The sequence below is a fragment of the Haemorhous mexicanus genome, chromosome 11, assembly GCF_027477595.1.
Source record: "Haemorhous mexicanus isolate bHaeMex1 chromosome 11, bHaeMex1.pri, whole genome shotgun sequence".
In the NCBI taxonomy this organism is placed as follows: domain Eukaryota; kingdom Metazoa; phylum Chordata; class Aves; order Passeriformes; family Fringillidae; genus Haemorhous; species Haemorhous mexicanus.
The window spans coordinates 17,338,848-17,359,555 of NC_082351.1; the positions used below are offsets into that span (position 1 = coordinate 17,338,848).

A 20,708-nucleotide genomic window follows, 5' to 3' on the forward strand; every position below is an offset into this window, starting at 1 on the left:
CTTGGGGCCATAATCCTCATCCAAGGGAGCTCTGAGTACCAGGGACACTGTGGAAAAGTCTGTTAAGTTAGCAAATGTCTACCTTTGCATGTAACAGCACAAGAGTGCCAATTTTGGGAATTACAGTCCCTCCCACCCCTCCTGAGCCAAGTGCAGTGCCCTGAGGTCCAGGAAATGTAGTGGTGGCTGTTGGAGGTGCTCTCTGGAATGTAAATCCTGTGGTTCATGGGGTAGATGTGCATTCAAGGAGTTTTGTTTGCCCACCTACAGAGATTCTTTCAGCCTCTGGTCATCTACTCAGAACAAAAGCTATAACCTTGGTTTTACCTGCTTGGAAGCACTTTCCATCTGTTGAGGTGCTTAGCAGCAAGCCTGGGCAGCAGAGTGTCAGCATGGTCCATAATTTCTGGTCTCTGTGATCAAAGCTTCCTGATGAGTAAAGCCTTTTTGTCTGCATCAGTGATAGGAAGAGAACAGGCTTTGTTACCTCCCACTGCTGTCGAGGGACCTGTGTTATTTGTATTGCCCTGTGTGCCCTGGAATGCAGAGAGCCAGGGCAAGCCCAGGCAGAGCTGCTGCTGCCGTGGCAAGAGGCTGTCACACACCTCCAGGACTTCAGTCTTAGTAAAGACAGAGCAGGGAACTGCAGGCTCTCAGTTGGCTCATTGATGCCTGTGCTTGTGAGTGGAAATGTATTTGGTGGCTTTTGTGTATTCACAGGCTTTTGGTGTTGGACAGGACTGTGGAGAATTCAGGAGCTGCCTGAAAGTCGTGGGTTTTCTCCCTTGTCTCAGATATGCTGAGGGTAAACAGCTCTGCCCTCTAGTGCCATTTGCCAGATCTGGTAGAGCTGAACACATCAGTGAGCCAGGGAACACAGAGCATCCCTTGGAGCACACTGACCTGTGCTGGTCCAGGCTGCTCTGGGCATCCCCACAAGCAGCTGGAACAGGACAGGAGGGATTTAGCCCCATGCCAGGCAGGAAAGCTTGGCATGTACTGGCATACCTGCTGCACAGCACCCCCACGTTCATTTCTGAGCTCTCCCTCAAACAACCCAGCTTAGCCTGGTATTTGCTTTCCCATTATGTTTGTTATGCCTTTGGGAGACATGCAGAAGAGCTAAATGATTTCAGCAGCTTTGCTCTTTCAGCCCCATAAATAATGAATTCATCAGGGTGAGAAAACACATGCCCAGACACAAACACATGCAGAGCCCTGCAGAGGAAAGGGAATAAAGACAGAAGCTTGAGATCCAAATGCAGAGCCCTGTGGCAGCGAACTGGGAACTGCTTTCTGGAGTGAGAAGGTGTCGGGGGGTGGCTATGGAGTTAATTGCCTCAAGAAGAGGCTTAAAGTAATTTGAAGTGCAAGTGAGTGCTAGCTGAGGTTGGAAGTGAGAAGTTGCTACCTGCTTGGCTTGTGGAGAAGGCTATTAGTTTGAAGGAGATGTTTGTTTTATCATCTCTAAGTCCTGTCTTCAAGCATCAGATGAAATAATTTGGTTGTGGCTGGCACCCTGCAACATGACAAGGGGTACAGATGCATTGTGAACCTGCTGGACAGCCTCAGCTTGATGGGGTAGGATAGTGGGGTTTCAAAGAATCTGCATTTCTGGAAGTTTTATAAAAGTAAATAAAAATATATAAATGGAACCTCCCAAGTCCCACCCTGCCCCTGCTGAGAGTGCTTGCAGAGATGGTGTTTGTGCAACCAGACACCAGAGAATCCACCCATCCCTCCTTCTCTGCTGGGCCAGTTGAGAACCTCTGGGGTTTGCAAGGGTTCTTTCCTTGCTGGTGCTTTGAGTGCCCTTTCCAGGAGAGGGAATGTGCAGCAGGAGGTGTGAGCCTGGCTGGTGTGGGGAGCCCAGCTGCCCCAAAACCAGGTGTCTGCAAACCTGGGCTTCACCAGGAGGGTAAATGAGATGTAAGGTGTTCACCTAGGGAATCTTAGCAATGTTCTGCTGGCTGGAGATCTTTGTGTTAACTCTGTTAAATTATTTTCTGGAAAATTGGAAAGAAAAATACACTGGTTTGCAGTTAGTCCTTCAAACTTGGGTGCTCCTGGACAACTAGGGAAGCACATGGGCAACTCTTGAGTTTAGCAAATTCTGGGACTTCAGTTCTCTGATCCATCTAAGCTTGGTTTGCACTGATAAGAACTTGGGCATTTTCATAAAATTTGGTCCTCTCCCTATAGCTATATCTAAAAAGTTTTGCAGGTCAGCTGCCAGGATTAAGTTATCTTTTGTGGAACTGAAAATTTTTTTGGGGAAGTGTGGACAATTCCATTTGGAGGCACTTTACTGCTCAGCAGGTGACGAAGAGGGGAGAAGTTTGTGGGCACAGACTGAAGATACTGAATTTCTGACCTTAGCTGATGCTTGGAGTTCTTTCCTTGGTATCAAAACCATAACTACCTGATTATTGCATAAATAACCTTCCAATATGCATGCACTGATTTATTTTTTCCCCTGGACACTCAGGCCATCTCTGACAACTCTTAAGACCTCTCTTGACCTGCTGCATTTTTCTCCTTGGTCTCTGAAGCAAGTGAAGTCTACAGGATTGTGCTATCTGAGCTCCTTCCTTCTCCCCACAGGTTTTGAACATCATTAACTTGTCTTGCCCACTTTGACTGGGGTAAACACTGTGTCACTGTGGGTTTGTGAACCCAGCTGGCCATGCTGAGCAGAGGCCTCTTGGTGCCTTCAGAGATTCACCCTAGAGCTGACAAATTAACGTGGGGGCGAAGGGAAAGAAAGAGGCGTTAGTAATTCCTGAGTTCAGGAGAAGTTCAGCCAAGAGCTTCCCCCAGTAACTGTCAGTTTCCTTCTCATCCCCCTTTATGTATTTAGTTGTAATGATGAAAGTTCAAATATGAATACAATTACAAGATAATTTTGCAGATCATCATTCCTAGGAGTGCTACAATCATTACAGGCTGAAATAATACAAGTAGAAACATAATAGCAAAGAGAGAGAGGAGCGAGCGAAAAAGAAAATAAGTTTATAGGTGAGTTTTGGAAAGAAACAGAGCTAATGAGTTGGAGCTCATCTAGATGGCAACAGCAGGCATTATTTTTCCTAACAAGAGGTGATGCATGTCTGAAAAACGAAAGTGAATTAAAAAGTTGCCTGATGAGTGATATGGGGGTGGAAAGGGCTAGGAGTAGACTGAAACAACTGAGGTATCATGAGATTTGCATGTACTTCATTTTATTCTGAGTGACTGATGCCAAGCAGTTCATAAAAGCAGGCTGCTATATCTGTGTAATCCCTAGCTGTCTTTATTTTTAAAATAGTATTTGGGTTGAGCAGTTTTGTTCCTGTTCCTGCAACAGTGGCCGGGGATGGAGAACAAAGGTGGCAGCAGAGGGTTTTCCCCAGCCTGGAGACCAGCACCAGGATGTGCCAGGCTTTTGGACCACTGGTGTGCCCACCCTGACCCGATGCCCTTCTGCAAGATAGGTGCACAGCATCAAACCAGAGGCACGTGCATTTTATGGGCTCATTTATCCTCTACCCCATCCTGTCAAACCCAGAGCACAATATCCCTTGGGGTGGCTGCAGCCTTTTGCAGCTGCTTTGCCTTTCTTTTTTTTCTTTTTTTGTGAATCCTGGTGAAGCAGGCTGACAGAGCCAGGAGCTGTGTAATTAGTGGGAGCAGGTCCCTGTGTTTGCATGGGGCAGTTGTTAGCAAGGCTGCTCCAGGCTGAGCTCACCAGGCTGTGCCAGACGGAGCCGTCGGTGGAAATGAGCACAGGTGGGCTGCTCAGTGAGATGGAAAATAATTAGGAGAGCATTAGTTTTAGGTTGAAATAAATGGATTGTCCAGCTGTAGCTGCTGTAGAGAGGAAGCTGAATGTTAATTAGATGCCACCAGTAATTATGGTGATTATGTATTTTTTGAGTGGCTGTTGGGAATAGTTCAATTCATTTCCACAGGGTAATGTGAATGACATTTCTAATAGGTTTAAGGAAGAGGGAAGGTACTTTTTTTTTTTATTTTGTTGAGGTTTTTTTAACAATGACAATTGCAGTAAAACAAAGCTACTAGAGGGTGCAAAAAATGCAAGTTGTTTGGTATAACTGCTCAGAAAAAATGATTGTTTGTTGAAGTAAGAGAAAATGCTTTGTGCTTGCTGCAAGAAATACATCCTACTTTTTTACAGATAAAAATTAGACCCTGGCAGAGATGGGACTTAAACCTGTTTTTCCGTCTCATGGGGCATTTTCTTAATTATGAGACAAGCAGACCCCTTGAAAATAACTCTGAATTTATTTTGGTGGCTTTCAGGCCTGTTTGATGCTTCTCTCTCCTTCTTGCACAGATAAAGTTGGTGCCAGTAAAATTAATTGAAACAGTGATTTTTTAAGAGACTATTACTTATATTACTTGCCAAGGGCCAATTTTAATATTTAGATCAGAAAAGTTATTTTACAGGCTTGTCCATGCATGGGGCCTCTCTGAAACAGTTGCTCCATACATATTTATGTAGGCATTGTGATAAATCAAGTGCCCACATGCGAATCTGTTCAGCAATATCTGTTGTGCTCTATATTCAATTTTTCTTTCAGTTTTTTCTTTCAGTTGTAGATCAAGCCTCTCACTTATACCCACTAGTTAGGACGTGAACACATTAACATGCCACCCACTGTGTCTGATAACCTAACTAACACCTGTGATCTCAGACAGCCTCAGCTCAAATTCACTCTTAGCATTATTTGTCAAGATTATTTGTAGACTAGATTTGCATAAATTGCCAGCAAGCATGTCCTAAACACCCAGACTTTTGTGGAATACTTTAATGGAAATGACGTGTGGGAGAATGTTGTCTTCCATGTAAACCAAGTGCTGCTTCTGGGGGGGGACGGGGTTCTCATTTCAAGAAATAATAACCAGGACTTGAATCTTACACACACAAAATGTGCAAAAGCCCAAGGACAGTGAGCTGCTTTGCACAGAAAGCCTCTGCTGGTTGGACAAGGACAGTCTTCTACGAGCCACAGGGAAGGTCAGCCTGAAGCACTTGTGTGACTGCCTAGTGTGAGACAAAAAATGCACCACTCACCTTCGTTCACAGGGGAAATACAGTACCTCAGCCCCTGACCTTCCTGAAGCTGGAGTTTGGGAGAGCCTTGCTGGTGGTGATTCAGGTAAGACATTGCCTGGTGTTTGCACTGGCTGTGTTGCTTTCTGTTAGGGGCATGACTGATTTTTCTGAGCATCAGGACAATACAAGATACCCTGATGACACACAGTAGGCAACATGTCTCAGACAGAACTGAAGATGTCCCCAGCACAGCATCCCACACTTGCACTTTTGGGGACATCAGTTGGAGAGGTGGAACCTTTCACCACATGGTCCAACCCTTGCTTTCCTTCAGCTTTGCTCTCCATTTGGAGTTTCTTCAGTGGTCCCTGGTTATGTTACAAGGGACCATCTCCTTCTTAAGGTGTGACTAGAAGTCCATCCATTACAGAGCTGAGTGCAAGTGTCTTGCAGAATGAGTTGGGCACACACAGTCATCTCCTCTCCCCTGTATGCTGGCACAGGGGCAGGTCTGTGGTGTGCCCTTCTCAGAAGCAGCTGTGTTTTGTTCTCATAATGGGTACAGTTAAGTAGGGGAGAGGGATTTGCACATCCCATGGAGCTGGAGCAGTGGGTGGGTTGATTGCTGGAGCAGCAGAGTGCCCCACATCTGGGAACAAGCCTTGGGCTAACAGCTGGCTCAAAGCTTTTGGTGGGTTTGATGCATCAGGGAGCATACGATTTGCCAAGGGGAAGGCTCCTATCTCCACTGCAAGCACAACAGCCTGTGCTCTCCTTAATTACTTCCATCTAGGAAAGTTGATGGCTTCTTTGATTGAACTATGTTTAATGAAAAATAGGTAGCAAGATGAATGCTTTGCTCTTGTAGCTAAAATCCACTGATAATTAGAACTTATGGAAGCAGTCATGTACTTCCTTTTCATTTTTCCCTGACCAATGAGTCAATTGAAATACACTTTCATCCTTTTATCCATAGTACTTTAATTTGGGGAATACAGAGACCCTTGCACACATTTTCTTGCATCTTTGAGTCACTGTGCAAATGGGAAAGTTGGGCTGGCCTTGATTTACCCACTGTTTACACAGCCTGTGCTCTCCTCTTCCAGATTCATCCTGAAGGATCTACTGCTGTTTGATGGGAATTCATCAAAACACAGTGTCACTTCATGAGGATCACAGGACAGCCTGGGACTCTCGTTCCTCTTCTTTGAGGATGAAAAGTTGACAAATTTAAATGAGCACACCACAAGCAGTATAATCAAAAGGAGATGGAGGAAGATTGGGTGCTCTGGCAGGTTTTGAATCTTTGAAGAATCAGACCCCAAGAATGTTGATCTTGTTATTAAGGCTTGTGTTGATAGGAGTGATTGCTTTGCCATGTTCTCCTTGAGGACCTGGCTGAGCATCCAAAGAGGGGACATAGACATTGTCACCTCCACTGAGGCCAGCTGGCTCATGCCACCAGATCTGTTTTGTCACTATGAGTTCCTCTGTGTGCTGTGCCATCACCAACACTTGTAGGAACAATAGGAGATTTTAGTTCTCTTGTGCCTGGCAGCCTCAGTTTTCCTCATTTGTCCCTGACTCCCCTCCTGTACTTGGACACAGGGACAGTTCTCAGCCACACTGGTGGGTTTGCTTCAGCCCTGGTGTGTTGGTGCTTCCCTCCTCTGTCCTTGCCATGCCTGGCACAGCTGAGGCTGTGGGCTGTGCTTGCTGGCAGGGAGGTGGCAGTTCATGGAGGTGGCATTTCACTGACAGGGCCACCACTAGGGTGACTTTGGCCATAACACAGTTTCTCTGTGTCTTTGCAGCTTTCTGAGCAGGGAGGTCTGTCAGCCTGAGGGTTCATTTGCACCAACACCATGGGTGAGAAATCTATCACTGTGCTGGGCCATGTTTATTGTAAATCTCTACTCTCTATCAGAGAGCTCTGTCAGCCAAGGCAGTCCCCCAACCCTTGGGAGCACCAGGGCTCTCCAGGCTGGATGTGGGAGCTCTCCTGGTTTGCCTGGGAGCACCGTGGTGCTGCTTGGCTGCCCAAGCAATGGCAAAAATGATTTTTCCATCTTCTTGTCTTAAAGTGAAGCAAGTTTAGTGATGGGGGGAGACAGAGTAATGCAGCTCAGGGAAGAGCTGTCTTCTCTGAGGGCTTTCACAGTGCACACAAGGGATTTTTAACCCTGGGGCCCCTCTGGACTTCTGGTCAGGGTGTCTGAGGCTTGCATGGGAAGCAGTAGTTTCCTGGGTGGCTGCAGAACATTGTGCTGGGGCTGGTCCATCCTTGCTGTGGGGTGGGAGAAAGGGTGAGCAATTTTTTTTTTTTTTTTTCACATTTTTAAACTGATGCTCTGTTTCTCTCACTCCTGTGTTGATGGACACTGCTGTTGTCCATCCCAAGGATGGCTCCAGGAGCAGGCTGAGTGAAGGTTGGGATGCTGTACCCCTGGCTCTGGTAGGTGGGGTGATGGTTCTCCCTGAAGGAAAAACACCTCAGATGAGCCAGTCTCCCATGATTCCCACAGGGACCTGGTGGTGCAGTGAGTGTGCTGATGTGCTCTGTGCTCTTGTCTGTGTGTGTCAGCCCCAGCACAGGGAGGGACTCCTCCAGGCAAAAGAGATGACTCTGGAGCTGGTCCAGGTGCATGCAGAGCCCTGGCACTGGGTCCTTCCTGGCATGGGCACCTTCCTCTGGGACACCACTTTGGGAAATGTGTTGTTTCCCATCTTTTCCTTGCCAGCTCTCAGCAGTTTCTGTGCGTGCCCACAAGAGAGCAACCCCAGCACAGGGTTGTTGTCTCCAGAGAGACAGATTGTGGGGCTGACCACTTCCAGCCCTACCACCTCATCCCAAACCTGAGCTGAACAGTGAGTTTAGGCCCTCTGTGTCCTGGGCAAGAGAAGTATCCCACAGGGAAGGAAGGACATGCTGGAGGAGAGAGCAGGGGACCCTGGCTGTGTCTTCTACAGCAAACCCAGTGCCATCTCCAGGAAAGGACCACGCCATGAATTAGCAAGGGACATCAGTCCAGGATGCACAGGAAACAAACAAGGCTTTAGACAGAGCTTAACTATTTGGATGGCTGAAAATCTGGTGCTTTTTGCAGTTTCCTATAAGTGCATAGACAAATTGTACTCAGCTTAGAGAAGCACAGAATCATTTAGTCTGGAAAAGACCTTTAAGATCCTGGAGCCCAACAGACATTTTAGACATTTTATTGTGCATCTTTGATTCTTGAACAGGTAGCTGGGTGTCTTGGTGGGGTTTTTTATGGGAGACTCTGTCCCAGTGCTTGGGGAAGGAGCAAACCTGTGCTTTTAGGCTTTGTTAGTGTCACCTCAGCCTCAGGGCTGGGAGGAAGTCACAGCTGGACTTGGAGGTCGGGTTCAACTATGCAACATCAAATACCTCAATTGAACTGCCTGGGTCAGGAGGGTGAGGTGGGCAGGATTGGCCTTTTCTGGGATGGACACAGCACATGGGACTGAATCTCCTGCTGGAAGGACCTGTCCCTCCCCTCTATGCTCCTTTGAGTTGTAGGAGCAGCATTCACAGGCCAGTGGTGGCACCTTGGCAGCTGCAGCCCCAGTGCCTGCAGAAATGGCCTTTGAAAAAAGCTGAGGGAAGAAACAACTGCTTTCTATTTTTATCCTTGCACCAGCCCCCGGGGATTTCGATTGACAGGATTAGTTATGAAGCCAATATTATGAGTTTAACTATGAGTGAAATAACACAACTTCTGTGGGAAGCAGAGTAAAAGAGGCAATTATGCAGTAGTTTAATAACAGCGCGCTGCTGGCTGGGTAGCTGAAAACTTACAGTTGACAGTAATTAGATTTTTCCATTCTTCCTGTTAAATAGCTATAAAAATTACAACAGAAAATAATCTGATTCTCTTTTATTTCGTGCTGTTTTCATCATCCAGTCCGTATCCATTTGGCCTTCTGATTGTTCTTTATGTGGTTTTAGTATCTGGTATTTAAGACATGCAGAAATGGGAAAATGTTTAAAAAATGCAGAAAGCACTAGGAATGAGGGAATGACAGTAATACTCCTCTGAGCATGAGGAATCCAGGGGATGCTTGAGTGGACACTGAGGGCTTTCCAAATTGACTAACTCTGAATAACAGTTGGACTTCTAACCACAGGAGTTATTCCAAACCATTTAAAATTACAGTAAAAAATGAGATGTTAGGAATTAAATCCCCATTTACCTTTCTGTTACTGTAATGTGCCAGGTGTAGATAAGCAGGAGGGATGGAGGAGGTGCTATGGCACATCAGTCTGCACTGGTTGCTTGCTGCCTTCATCTCCCTGTGGGATGGGAGCCCATGCTGTGATGTGATTCTGGGCTTTGCTCCCACCTTGGGCTCCGTGCTGGGATGGCAGAGTGAGTAGTGGGGGTGTTTGTTGGCTGGCAAAGAGCTGGACTTGCACAAAAATCTGTGAGGTCCCTCAGATCTGCAGGGCATCTTCTCTTCCCAGTCTTTGCTACTCTTCCACAGCCCTGACGTGTTGGGATTTGTGCCCTGCACTGCTGGGGCTGTACAGGCATCTCATGTCCCTGTTGTTCACATCCCAAGTGATGCTTCCTTGTCTGCTGCCCTCCTTTCAAGCACTGTCCTTTTTTTTTTTTTCCCTCTGTGTCTAGACAGCAGTAAGTTTTCTCTTATGGCATAAAAACGTGAATTACTTTAGAAATACACAGTTGTTAAACTTGCCGGGTGAAACTTAATGAGCCAAAAAATGTGTGGCATTTGGCTGCTTATGATCACAGCTTGAAAGTGCAGCACAGCACAAAGGGAGGAACTCTCAGGTTTGCTTTCACCACTGAAAGCTCAGGATGGGATATTTACTTGGAGATTAAAAGTATTCTTCCTTTTGCTCTCCTTTACCTTGCCATGTAAAAGATCCAGGTATGAGAAATGCTATCCTGGTTGTGATGTTATGCAGGGAATTTAATATAAGGTGATGTTTAGCAGCTCTGGTGCCTGGTGGGATCTCTGACCCTCAATAAATACATTCTGTAGCAGCACACCCAACCTCACAGCACAGCATGTCTCTGATTTTATTGCTTTTTACTCTGTCATGGCAGGAGCATCACAGTTCAACTTCACACATGTGTTTCAGTTTTAAGGAGGTGCCCAGAGCTGATAGCAGGGCAAAGGCCACCTCCAGGTTTGCCTCTGTCCCCTTTGGTTCTCCTGGCTGAAGAAATGCTCCGTGCTTTTGGCAGATGCAAGTGCTCCAGATGGTGCTGGGAAAGGTGCAAATGAAAGATTTGATTTCAGCCCTTCCTCACTTTAATAAAATCCTGTTCATCTCTCCAGCAGAGGCTTTTTTGGGGGAGCTTTTAAAAATGTATCCCCTCTCTTTTGTTTTCTACCCCTGCCTCTGAGCCTGTGACTTTCAGCACACCCCTGTGTCACTGGGAGTTGTTCTGCTGGTTGCTATCCAAAGTGGGTGCCTTCCAGCACGTTTTCCTGGTGCTATTCTTTAAAAGGTGGATGTCATCCATTAATCAGTGGCTGACTTTCTGCGTTGGGGGCTGTTGCCAGGTTGAGCCAGGTGGACAAGGTAGTGAGTAGTGCGTGGGGTCTTGATGCCTGGACGTGTGCTGGTGAAGTTCAGACTTTTAGTGTCTGCTAGAACAAATATTCCTGCGTGTTCTGGGTTCCTACTGGCCCTTGTGTGAGGGACAGGGGCAGCTCAAAACAGCTGGTGCTGCTCTTGGGCTGTGACTGCTGCCCCCATAGGCATCATCCTTCTGCAAAGCTCTGGTGGAAGAGCAAGAGGCTGGAAGGAGTCACCTTCTGGGGCTGGTCCAACCCGTGGGCCACTACCTGGATCTAATTTTGGCTTGGGGGGATGAGGGAGAGGAGAGCTGTCATCTCCCCCCTCAGTTCCATCTGGAATGGCATGTGTGCTCCCAGGCATGTGCTGTGCTGATGCTCACACAGTGCCCAAGTCACCACCCTGTATTAGCTTATTCCAGCACATTTCCTTGGTACAAAATTAGATCCATTTTGCAAATTGCTGCTGCACTAGGAATTGAATCGAAGGGGTATTTTTGTTAGTTTTCTTTCTCTTCTCCCCCCCACCTTTTTTTTTCCACTGGAGTAAATCAGGAATAAGTCAACAGAATCAAGCCCTTAGTGCTTTCAGCAACATGCTCATTTAAATTGGATGCAAGAGGGTGTCTGTGTTTACATTTGGCCTGCCAAGAATCTCTGTTTCAGAAACTGGCTTACATAATATGTCAAAATTGGTTTACTCATTAGCATTGCAAACTGCGTGAAACAAGCCCAGATTGATAAACTCACAGCAATGTTTGCATCCGGATCTGAGTGGCACAGGGGGAGGGGAAGTTCATTAGGAAATGTTCCATTTCCACAAGAAAAACAAATGGTTTCCAGTTATAGATCTCAGACTTTGTTAATTTTCTGTCTTCCCAAATTTAAATAAAGATTGAGAGGGAAATGTGAGAATCCCTGTTGGCAAATGGGCAGCCTATCTTAATATTCCCTGTGCACAGCAGCAGCTCCAGGTAGGCTGACTGTTCTCTCCCAGCTGGGGCTCCAGCCCCTCCGTCAGGCTCCAGGCCTTCTTGGACACCTCTGCTGCCTTGATTGATGCTTTCACTGTAGCACAGGTGGGATGGACACTTTAATATTATTAATTAACTTTTCCAAATGTGGAGTGGCCACCAAAGCAGTAGCATGGTCCAAAGGGCCTTTGGTGGTGCTGCCTGTTCCTGGCCTTACCTGGGCAGGGCAAGGGTGCAATCCAGCCTTGGGCAGAGCTGAGGACCCTGATGTGGGAAAGCTCCAGCTCAGGTGCTCCATGACTAGACTGATGAAACTCCAGTTCCACAGTGCAGTGAGTGATTTTAGAGGTGACTGTAACTCTGCACACACACAGGAGAGGCATGAACAGGGGTTCTGAGGTGTTGTGACAAAGCATGTTAAGAATAAAGCAATGGAGAAAAGAGAGGCTCTAAGGGCAGTTAGTGCCTGTGTGGGTGATGGATACTCTGTGCTGGGTTGGGGCATGGTGGCAACAGACAGCAGAGAGTGATGGGGAGCCAGATATTAGGAAAAGTTTATTCACTGGAAGGGTAGCCAAACATTGGAATAGGCTGCCCAGAGAGGTGGTGGAACCTCTGTCCCTGGAAGTGCTCAAACCATGTGTGTGTGCTGCTTAGGGATGTGGTTTAGTGGTGGACTTGGCAGTGCTGCATTAATTGGGCTCAGTGATCTCAGGGGTCTTTTCCAGCTTTTGTAATTCTGAGCTGTCCTCATGCAGATGCCTCCCCTGAGTCCTGCTGTATCTGGGGACAAGTCTCTCCCCAGGCTGCTGCCTGTCCTGCTGCTGGTGTCACTGCATGCCTTTCAGCAACACTGGCCATGAGCTTTGCACAAAGTTGATGCAAATCCATTAGATGTATATATACTGCTTTTCAGAAGTACCTAAAGTAGTTTGGGGCTTAAATCCCAGGAAGTTTTTTAGCTTGCTTTGAAACTCCTAACTCAAAAATCAGAAGTAAAAAAGTAAAAGAAGTAAAAATTACAGCACAGACACATGGCATAGCAGTGCTGGTGTTGGCAGCAGCTCTTCTTGTGCTTGGTGATGCTGAGTGCCCCATCCAGTGTTTCAGATGAATTTTTGAAAAGGAATCTGATAAAACTTGAGAAAGGACCAGGCTGCAGTGCTGCAGGGTCTGCTGCAGCCTGACAAGTGTTTTGCCTTGTCAGCAAACACCAGCACGTTCACTTTCAGCAGTGTTAGAACTGATCCACAGCATTCATGGTGTGTTACCAGTTAGGGAAAAAAAGCAGCCCTTGGTTTCTGTGTCTTGTGGAGTCTGTGTCACAGTGTTGTTTGGAAGAGGTGTGTGCCAGGACAGGTCCTCCTCTGCTGCAGCCCATTGTGCTAAAGCTGCATCCCTACATCCCACACAGGTGCCCAGGTGCACACATATTTTAGAGGGCTGAGACATGGCAGCTCTCAGCTCAGCAAAACTCTCTGATGTGTGTTTTTGGAAGTTTTCAGAAGACTTTAGAGAATTTAAGTAAGCAGTTGTTAGCTGTGGGAAGGGAAAATAAATTTTCTCACTGGAAAAGGAAATGAGAGGTGTTTGCATTTCACTTACTCTCACACCTTGCAGCAAGAGGCTGCTCACCACGAGATACAGCACATTTGAGTGCCAGCTGGAGAACTGAATGGAGCGAAGAAGGCCAGGAGCAGTGAGCTGCAGCAGCTGGGGAGCTGAGGCAAGCTGAGTATCCTCCTGCCATCCTCCACCCATGTGCACCCACAGGCTGGAGAAGAGCTCCCAGGGCTGTGGGAGAGCCAGCATCATTCTTTATGCTGATGCAGTGGGTGGTGAGTTTGGTGTGGTCCTTGGTCACCTTTGACCACGTGGAGAGTGAACGTGACTGCAGAGTGCAGCTCCTGCCTGCGTTTGTGAGGCATCAATGGGCTGCTCCCAGTGCAGGGGGAGGCAAATGCTGCCCAGCTCTGCAGACCAGAGTCACTGTGGTGTTTAATCGTGGTGGCTGGGGCTCAGGCAGTGTGCAGGTAGCTAGCTGGTGAATGGTTTTGTGTATGTTAAAATGCACCACGCAGCAGAGCAGTGCTTCAGCCTGAAGAACTCTCTGAGATCACAGCATCTCCTTATTACAGCATCCACCAGCATCAGGCTGTGTCTGCTGGAAACACAGGGCCACACTGACAGCAGTGACATCTGTCAAGCTGGCTCTGCAGCTCCTGCTTGTGGGAAAGGGGCTGGAGTACTCATAAAGGGTTGTCAGAGCCTCCTCTGCACCTGGATTGTGCTAGAAGTGCCAGCCCCCCACAGATAAACTCTATTATCAGATGAATTCAGCCTCCTTGCTTTTGTCTTCAGGGTTTTCCCTGTGAATTCCAGCATTTACTGTAAATCACAAGCCACTGGGGAAAAGCAATTGTGCTCCAATTTTGCAGTGCAGAGAACTGCTGTCACCCCACAGGTATATCTGTATACCAGCATGTAACTTCTGTCTCCTAATAAAAGGGAAATTTGCCTTATGTCACATGTATTTTTAAATGCTTGATCTGTGGGTAGAAAGGAGAGTAAAACACTGATCAGCTCAGCCCTGATCAATAAACAGCACAGTATGGTTTAGTCTTGGTTACACTGAGTGGTGTTGGGGCACAGGTAAGTGCAGAGATGACACCTTTCCAAAAGGGATCCATGGATCCCTCCTGCTCTTAATGTGCTGATGTCCTGAACACAGAGCAGGGAGACGTGGGACTGGCCTGAAACCCCTGTTGTGAGGAACTTTGCTGTGACAAGGCGTGGGGTCTGTGCCTGTGTAGCTGCTAGGGGGAGCAAATGTGGCACCTTCCCAAAGAAGTGGTGTTTGGCTGCCACTGATGCATCCAGCTCACAAACAGGTGCCCGAGCTCATGCCCTGATACATCCTCCTCCTCCCAACACACACGTGGCAAAGGTTTTGTTTTGGTGGGTTAGTAGCACAAAAATTTTCCCTCTTGGTGCAGGGCAACCCATTGGTTTCCCACTGGTTTTCTCTGATACACAAAAGGGACAAAAGCACAAATTCCAGGAGGACACTTTGGAGGTCTGGACCTCTGCAAGCACAGGGTGAGCTGAGCACACATGAAGGCATGGGAGGCTTGGGAAGTCTTTCCCCCTTTCTGCATGGGCTCCTTGCTGCAGCTGCAGGGCAGCTGTCTGAGGTGCAGTGAAAGACATCTCAAAATGTAACAGAGTCCAAACAGTCCCCAAACCCCTCAATGAAGAAGCACTGCTCCAATGACAGTTTGGAGGATCTCCAAGCTTTTTCAACTTTAGCCCAAAACTGTGGGCTGATTCTTTTCTGTGGAGCACACAGGAGGGCCAAAGCAATGCTGCACTAGCAGTGGGTGGGAAGGGGCTGCATCTCCCTGCCCACCATGGTGGTACCTGCACCACCACAGAGCAGTCAGCCCCTCACTGAGGGGAAATGGTTTCTCCACTCAGGCTGTGTGTAGTCAGTGTCTAATAATATGAGCATTTTGCCATCCCTCTGCAAACAAGTCTGAGGCTGCTGCCTGATTGGTATATCATCTCACTTTCTCTCAGCATTGATTTTCTTGCTCTCCTTATTTGCTTCATAAAAAGCGAGGCAAGGAGCTGATGCTCGCTTGCTCCCTCCCTCTCTCCCTCTCTCTCTCTCTCTCTCTCTCTCTCTCTCTCTCTCTCTCCCTCTCTCTCCTGTGAGAAGCTTTTGGGAGCCTTTATTTTTAGTATGAGACAAACCTTGCTTTATTTCAGGAGACGCAAGTTGGATTATAAATCCTTTTGTAAATGTGTATGGTGATATTTGCTCCGGTAAGTTATATGCATCTCTATTTATTTGTGTAACTGTACTGGCTGGGGGAGAAGTGGGGTATTTCAGGAATTGAGAAGCCCACAAAATTGTGTTTAAGCTTGGCTTCTTTGTAGTCTCATGCTGAGCCAAACTGTTCTGTGATTTTTAGATACGTTGAAATATTTTCAGTTTGTGTTTGGTTTTGCAGAGAGGGATGCCTGCTTTGAAAACTTGTTTTGCACTTCATTTTACTGCAGAAACATGAACAATGATGATTAAAGGGAAAAGGAATTCTCATTTATTATGTTCCCTCTGGCATTTTAAATCAAAGGTGCCTCCAAAATAATGCTGCAATATTTGATAGAAAAAAAAATCAGTAAGAGCTATTTAATATTGATCAAACTGAAGTATGAAATCTGACTGCCTATTACCTTAGATCAATCTGAAGTATGACAGCTTGGCAGCAACATGCTCCTCATCAAAATATGTTAATGAAATGAAAAAAATCTTTAATTAAGTAAATAGCTTGTTTTTCAGAGTGTAACATCATTAGTACAGGTCAATAGACTGTTGCTCTGACTTTCTGCTCCCTGTCTTGGCTTTTACAGCTCAGCAGCCTCATTCCTCAGCCCTCTTGGTTAACTTGGAGACCTCCTTGTTTCCTGTGAATAACAGTGAGGTGCAGTTATTTCTCTCTTCCCATCACAGCTCCTGGTGAGCTTTCCAGGCAGCACAAGTCAGGCATTGTAATAGTAGGCTGAGGAAAACAAGATATATAGCTTTAATACTACCTAATACTTGAGTTTGCAGCATTATACTGATTAATTTATTGACACTTTAATTCTCTCATGCTTGAACCGTATCCATGGGAATCAATAGCTTTGGTGCTCCAAAAGTCTTTAAGAACTCCAGCTGTAGCACAAGTTGGAGCTATGAGAACATGTTTGAGTATGTATCTGCTCAGAAAATCAACAGATTAAACCTAGAATAGTCTGCTACTCTCATGATACCAGGGTATGCTAATAGATATATGAAGTGTACTTTAATAAGATGTTAGAAGGCTGTAACTGAGTTTATTAAACCCATGGGAGAAGGTAAGGATGTTGTGTAAGCCCAAGCTAAACTCTTCTAAAATCAGAGAGAAATTTCAGATTGGCAATAACTGCTTAGTCATTTTAAGCTGCTTTTGGACAGCTTTAATTATCCATCTCCCCCCTCCTTTTTTTTTTTTTTTTTAATGTAATAGTTCATGTGCCTTCTCACCTGCTTGAAGAGCAGCTGATGGGAATATTTGGTGGTGTTCCCCCCAGCAGTGGCTCGTGGGCTCTGCTGGGTCTGTGCCCTGGCTGAGCTGATGCTGGTGCCCAGCATCCCACAGGCAGCCAGGGCACTCCACAGGCGAGTCCAAGTGCTTTGTTCCTGCAAATGGAGTTAATAGGCACTCGGTTCAGAGGCTTTCTGGTGTTTTTGTGATTGCTGTTTCATAAGGACCATAGATATATTCAGAGCAGCTGCTTAGCTTGAATGTGTGTGCTTGGCACAGGAAACATGGTACATAAAATGTGCTGTGTGCCACCATGTTAGAGAACAAGGTAGGTAACAATAATTGTCTTTTTCACAGTCTTTTAGCTCCTCAGGTGTGGAGGTATGGGTGTCTGAGCAATGCACATCTCGCACACCTTCTAAGCATGATCCTGCCTGGCTGAGGACAGTGCTGGGCATTTCTAACTTTGCTCAGCCCTGGTATCTGGCTCAGTGCAGTCCTTGAGGTGAGCAGGGAATGTGTTTGGGTGACCCATGAGGGGAGGGGTGGAAAAGCACAGCTCCTGCTCCTACCCTGCACAGCTAAAGGCCTGGTTTTTCTGTGCCATAGAACTCATCATAGCAGGGGTGCCAGACTGTCCTGAAGCCAGGTTGTGGTTTATTAAGGAAGGCAGTTGATCTCATCCTAACAGCTTTGAAGCAGGAAAAGTGGCTTGAAATGGCTGGTTGGGCTGCAGGCAGGGGCAAGTCTCATCCCTGCCCCTGAGGGCAGGTTGCCAGCAGCCAAGGGACTTAAGACACAAAGTGAAAATGTGGTTAAGTATTTTGCTGCAAGACTTTCTCTTGGCAGAGGAGCTTTTGGCTGAGCAGAAATGATCCCATCAGCCCTGCATCTCTACAGGGTATGGCTGACACAAGCTCAGGGGGACAGGAGAGCTTGCCCTGCTCATCATGTCATGCACACAGAAATCCTCTGTGTTCATGGGATTTTGTCTCTCTCCTTTTGCCCATCCTTGTGCTGCAATGTGTGGTGATCCTTCATGTCCAGCTACTTGGTGGTAGCAGGTCTGGGGGCAGCTGCTCCCCAGCCCAGTACCACCAAGCAACCCTCAGCTCTCAGACCTTGGAGCAGCCTCCATCACTGCCCCAGGAGTGTGATGACTTCAGGCTGATGACTTCAGGCTGATGTGCAAACTAGGCTTGGTGCAACTGCAGGGATAGCATGGTGCTTTTCAAGCCTTGGGACTGAAAATTTGAGATTTGTGCCAGAGGGATGGAGACATCACTGTCCCCTGCTAGGAGGTGTGTCAGGGTTTGAAACATTATTTTAGGGGTGTTTGGATCCCAGGAGCTTCATTTCCTTTGAGACCTGTCTTTCTGGCTGCTTCTCTAGCAGCTCAAACAATTCCTAGAGAAATTCCATAAACCCTTTAAAAAATTGATTTCTTAAATATCTGACTCTTTCTGAATATCTGATACTCCTTTTTTACCCAAGTCCTTGGATGTAATGAGTACTTTCCTCACCTCTGTTGATCCTGTTCAGATCAATAGAAACTCTACAGGGGGAAAGGTATTTGTATTGATATTGGGTGGCAGCTGCCTGTCAGTGCTGGTGATTGCAGGTGGTACTTTATTCTTCGTGTTACTCTTGATTAAGGGTCCCTGTAGAATTATATGACCATTTTTTCCCAGGGAATTTTTCCATGAACATAGGATGGTAGATGACAGCCTAACCTGGAGTATGGTTTTTCCTGATCTTTCTTGTGGGCTCTCTTTCCCTCAGCAAGCTGAGCACAAGTAGTTTCAAACACTGTGAATTTGACTCATTTTTGCATGGTGGGCTGGAGACTCAGCCCAGCTGGTCTGAGCAGAGCTGGGGTGTCTGTGTCCCTCCTGAGTTTGAGATACCACTGCGGGATGCAGGCATTTGGGAGCTGTGCCATGGGTTTGGAACAGGGAAGGGCCACGTTTCTGTTCAGTGCATCCCTGCTCCCTCACCTGGAGCCAGAGCAGGCAGCCTGCTGTGAGATAAGAGATGGAGCTGCTGCCTGCCAGCGCTGCAGCCGTGTCACACAGGAGGCAGGGCTGCTGGGGAGCCCAGGGGACATGAGCTCCTTGCTGTGCCTGTGGTGGCACAGTGCCAGCCCTGAAGAAGCTGGAAGGGCCCATGGGTGTGTCTGGGCTGCAGGTGAGGCTGGGGCTGGGGACACATCCCCCTGTAGAACCGTTGAGCTTGCTCAGCCTTTATTTCCTTCAGTGTCCAGGCAGATGGAGGGTCTGGCTCTGTCCTTAGTTTGCAGATGTGACCAAAAGGCTACAAAGAGCCTTTGCACCTGCAGTGAAACTCTTTGGTAACTGAGCTCTGAGGCCAGAGACGTGACAGTACTGTGAAACTCTTCAGCAGTCCTCCCCTGTTGTGTGCCATCTCTTATTTTGGGGAAAAAAAGAAAAAAAAAAAAGGCAAGGAAAGAAAAGAAAATGAGAAAGATGTGCTAAGCTCATCTGTAGAGACAGAGACAGGTGATCAGCATGGGGTATCTGCAGTGCTGTGCCATCCCTCTCCTCTCTTTTCCAAACTGCTGTGTGTGTGTCAGGGCTGTCTGTCCATCTGTCCATGCACAGGCTGGGTGGGTGGCAGAGCCCTGTGCCACCTGAAGGGCTGTGCAGTGCCTCATCTGTCACCAAAGCTCCCTGGTGCCGTGGCAAAGCAAATATGCTGCAGCAGGCTGGAAAGCTGTAAACATATGGGCACTAACAACAGATTAAGTGAGTGATTTAGTCTAAGGGGCTTGGTAGATTACCATAAAATGTATCTTAATTAGAAAAGCAATCAAAGTTGCACAGAGTCAATGAGGATGAAATGTCTCTGTTGGCAGCAGCGAGCGTCCTGTCCCCCATTCCAGGGGATGTGGATGGTGATGGATGCAGCTCATGCCCACTTTGGGGGTTTCCTGGGGTTTGCCCAGTTCAGCCCGGAGTGCAGGCTGCCTACTTGCTCAATTATTTGTTATTTGACCAATTAGACCATCCTGTGAGCTGCTCAGAATGAGTCTAAAGGAACCTGGTGGACTCAGGTTCCTTTAAAAGCATTAACAAACCAGAAGCTGCTGAAGATGAAGGAAGAGAGCATTTGCACATTTTCCTTAAAACTCTGTACCACTACCCAAAGATACATCTAAGTGTTTGCAGTGTATAGTACAGCTAGTCCCAGATAAAGGATTGGGGCTTCTAAGTGCTACCATAACACAAATAATTAATAAGTCTCTCTCCCTCCCTGTGTCCTTATCTTTTCAGTGAGCATGGCCATAATTAGCTCTCACCTGATTCTAAGTTTATAGCATGTTCAATTGCTTTTTCCATTCTGCTTGTGTTTTTTCTGCTTCCTTATTTTAGTGGTCCTGGCTTTATTCCACAGGCCAGAGTCTATGGATTAAAAAAAGCTGTATGTTCATCTCCAGCAGTGCAGATGTAAAGATTGCGACAGCCAAAAACATATTGATGCATTATTGGTTTTGTACAAGTGTCTGTTTCTTTTCTGGGGTCTGGGAGGATTTGAAGTACATTGGGAAGTGGCACAGAAGATTTGCAGCAGCTGCTGGCAGCTGAGAAAAAGGGAAGGATGACTGGTTGTCTCAGAATTAAATATTTTGAACCATGAAGGAAATGGCGATCATTCAGGCAAGAACTTGATTTTTGAAAAGTTTTTTCTCTTTGTGTTTGGAAGCAGGTATGGGTACAGATTCCATGGAACACGAATTAAGGAGTGTGAATAAAAAGAAGACAGGCAAGAGGTGTGAAGCAGCACAGGAACAGGAGGATGCAGGGGAACAGGACAACTTAACCTGTCCAGATGAAGTGTTTCAGAGCTAGTGAGATAAGGACAATGTTGTTAGCATTTCCTAAATATGTTGTGTTTAGGTGTTGCTTTTTATGATTTAAGTGTGGGAAGGAGAGCAATACCATCTCTGGGGACAGAGTACGAGAGGAATGGCAGAAAAGGAGAGGAGAGGGAGGTTTTAATTTTAAAAAT

General features: G+C 46.8%; 1 protein-coding gene across 3 annotated transcripts in view; it reads left to right on the forward strand.

Annotated features, from left to right (window-relative positions):
- The window catches only part of SYNPR (synaptoporin), a 101,223-nt gene that overhangs the window by 44,713 nt on the left and 35,802 nt on the right, over window positions 1-20,708 (forward strand). Inside the window, exon 1 of one of the 3 annotated variants that reach the window (XM_059856715.1) lies at window positions 6,313-6,354. The exons of the other annotated variants lie outside the window; for them this stretch is intronic. Within the exon in view, the coding sequence (XP_059712698.1) occupies window positions 6,328-6,354 (27 nt within the window). The 5' untranslated portion in view covers window positions 6,313-6,327. Of the gene's footprint in view, window positions 1-6,312; window positions 6,355-20,708 lie in introns of those variants that run through there. 3 annotated transcript variants of the gene reach the window in all.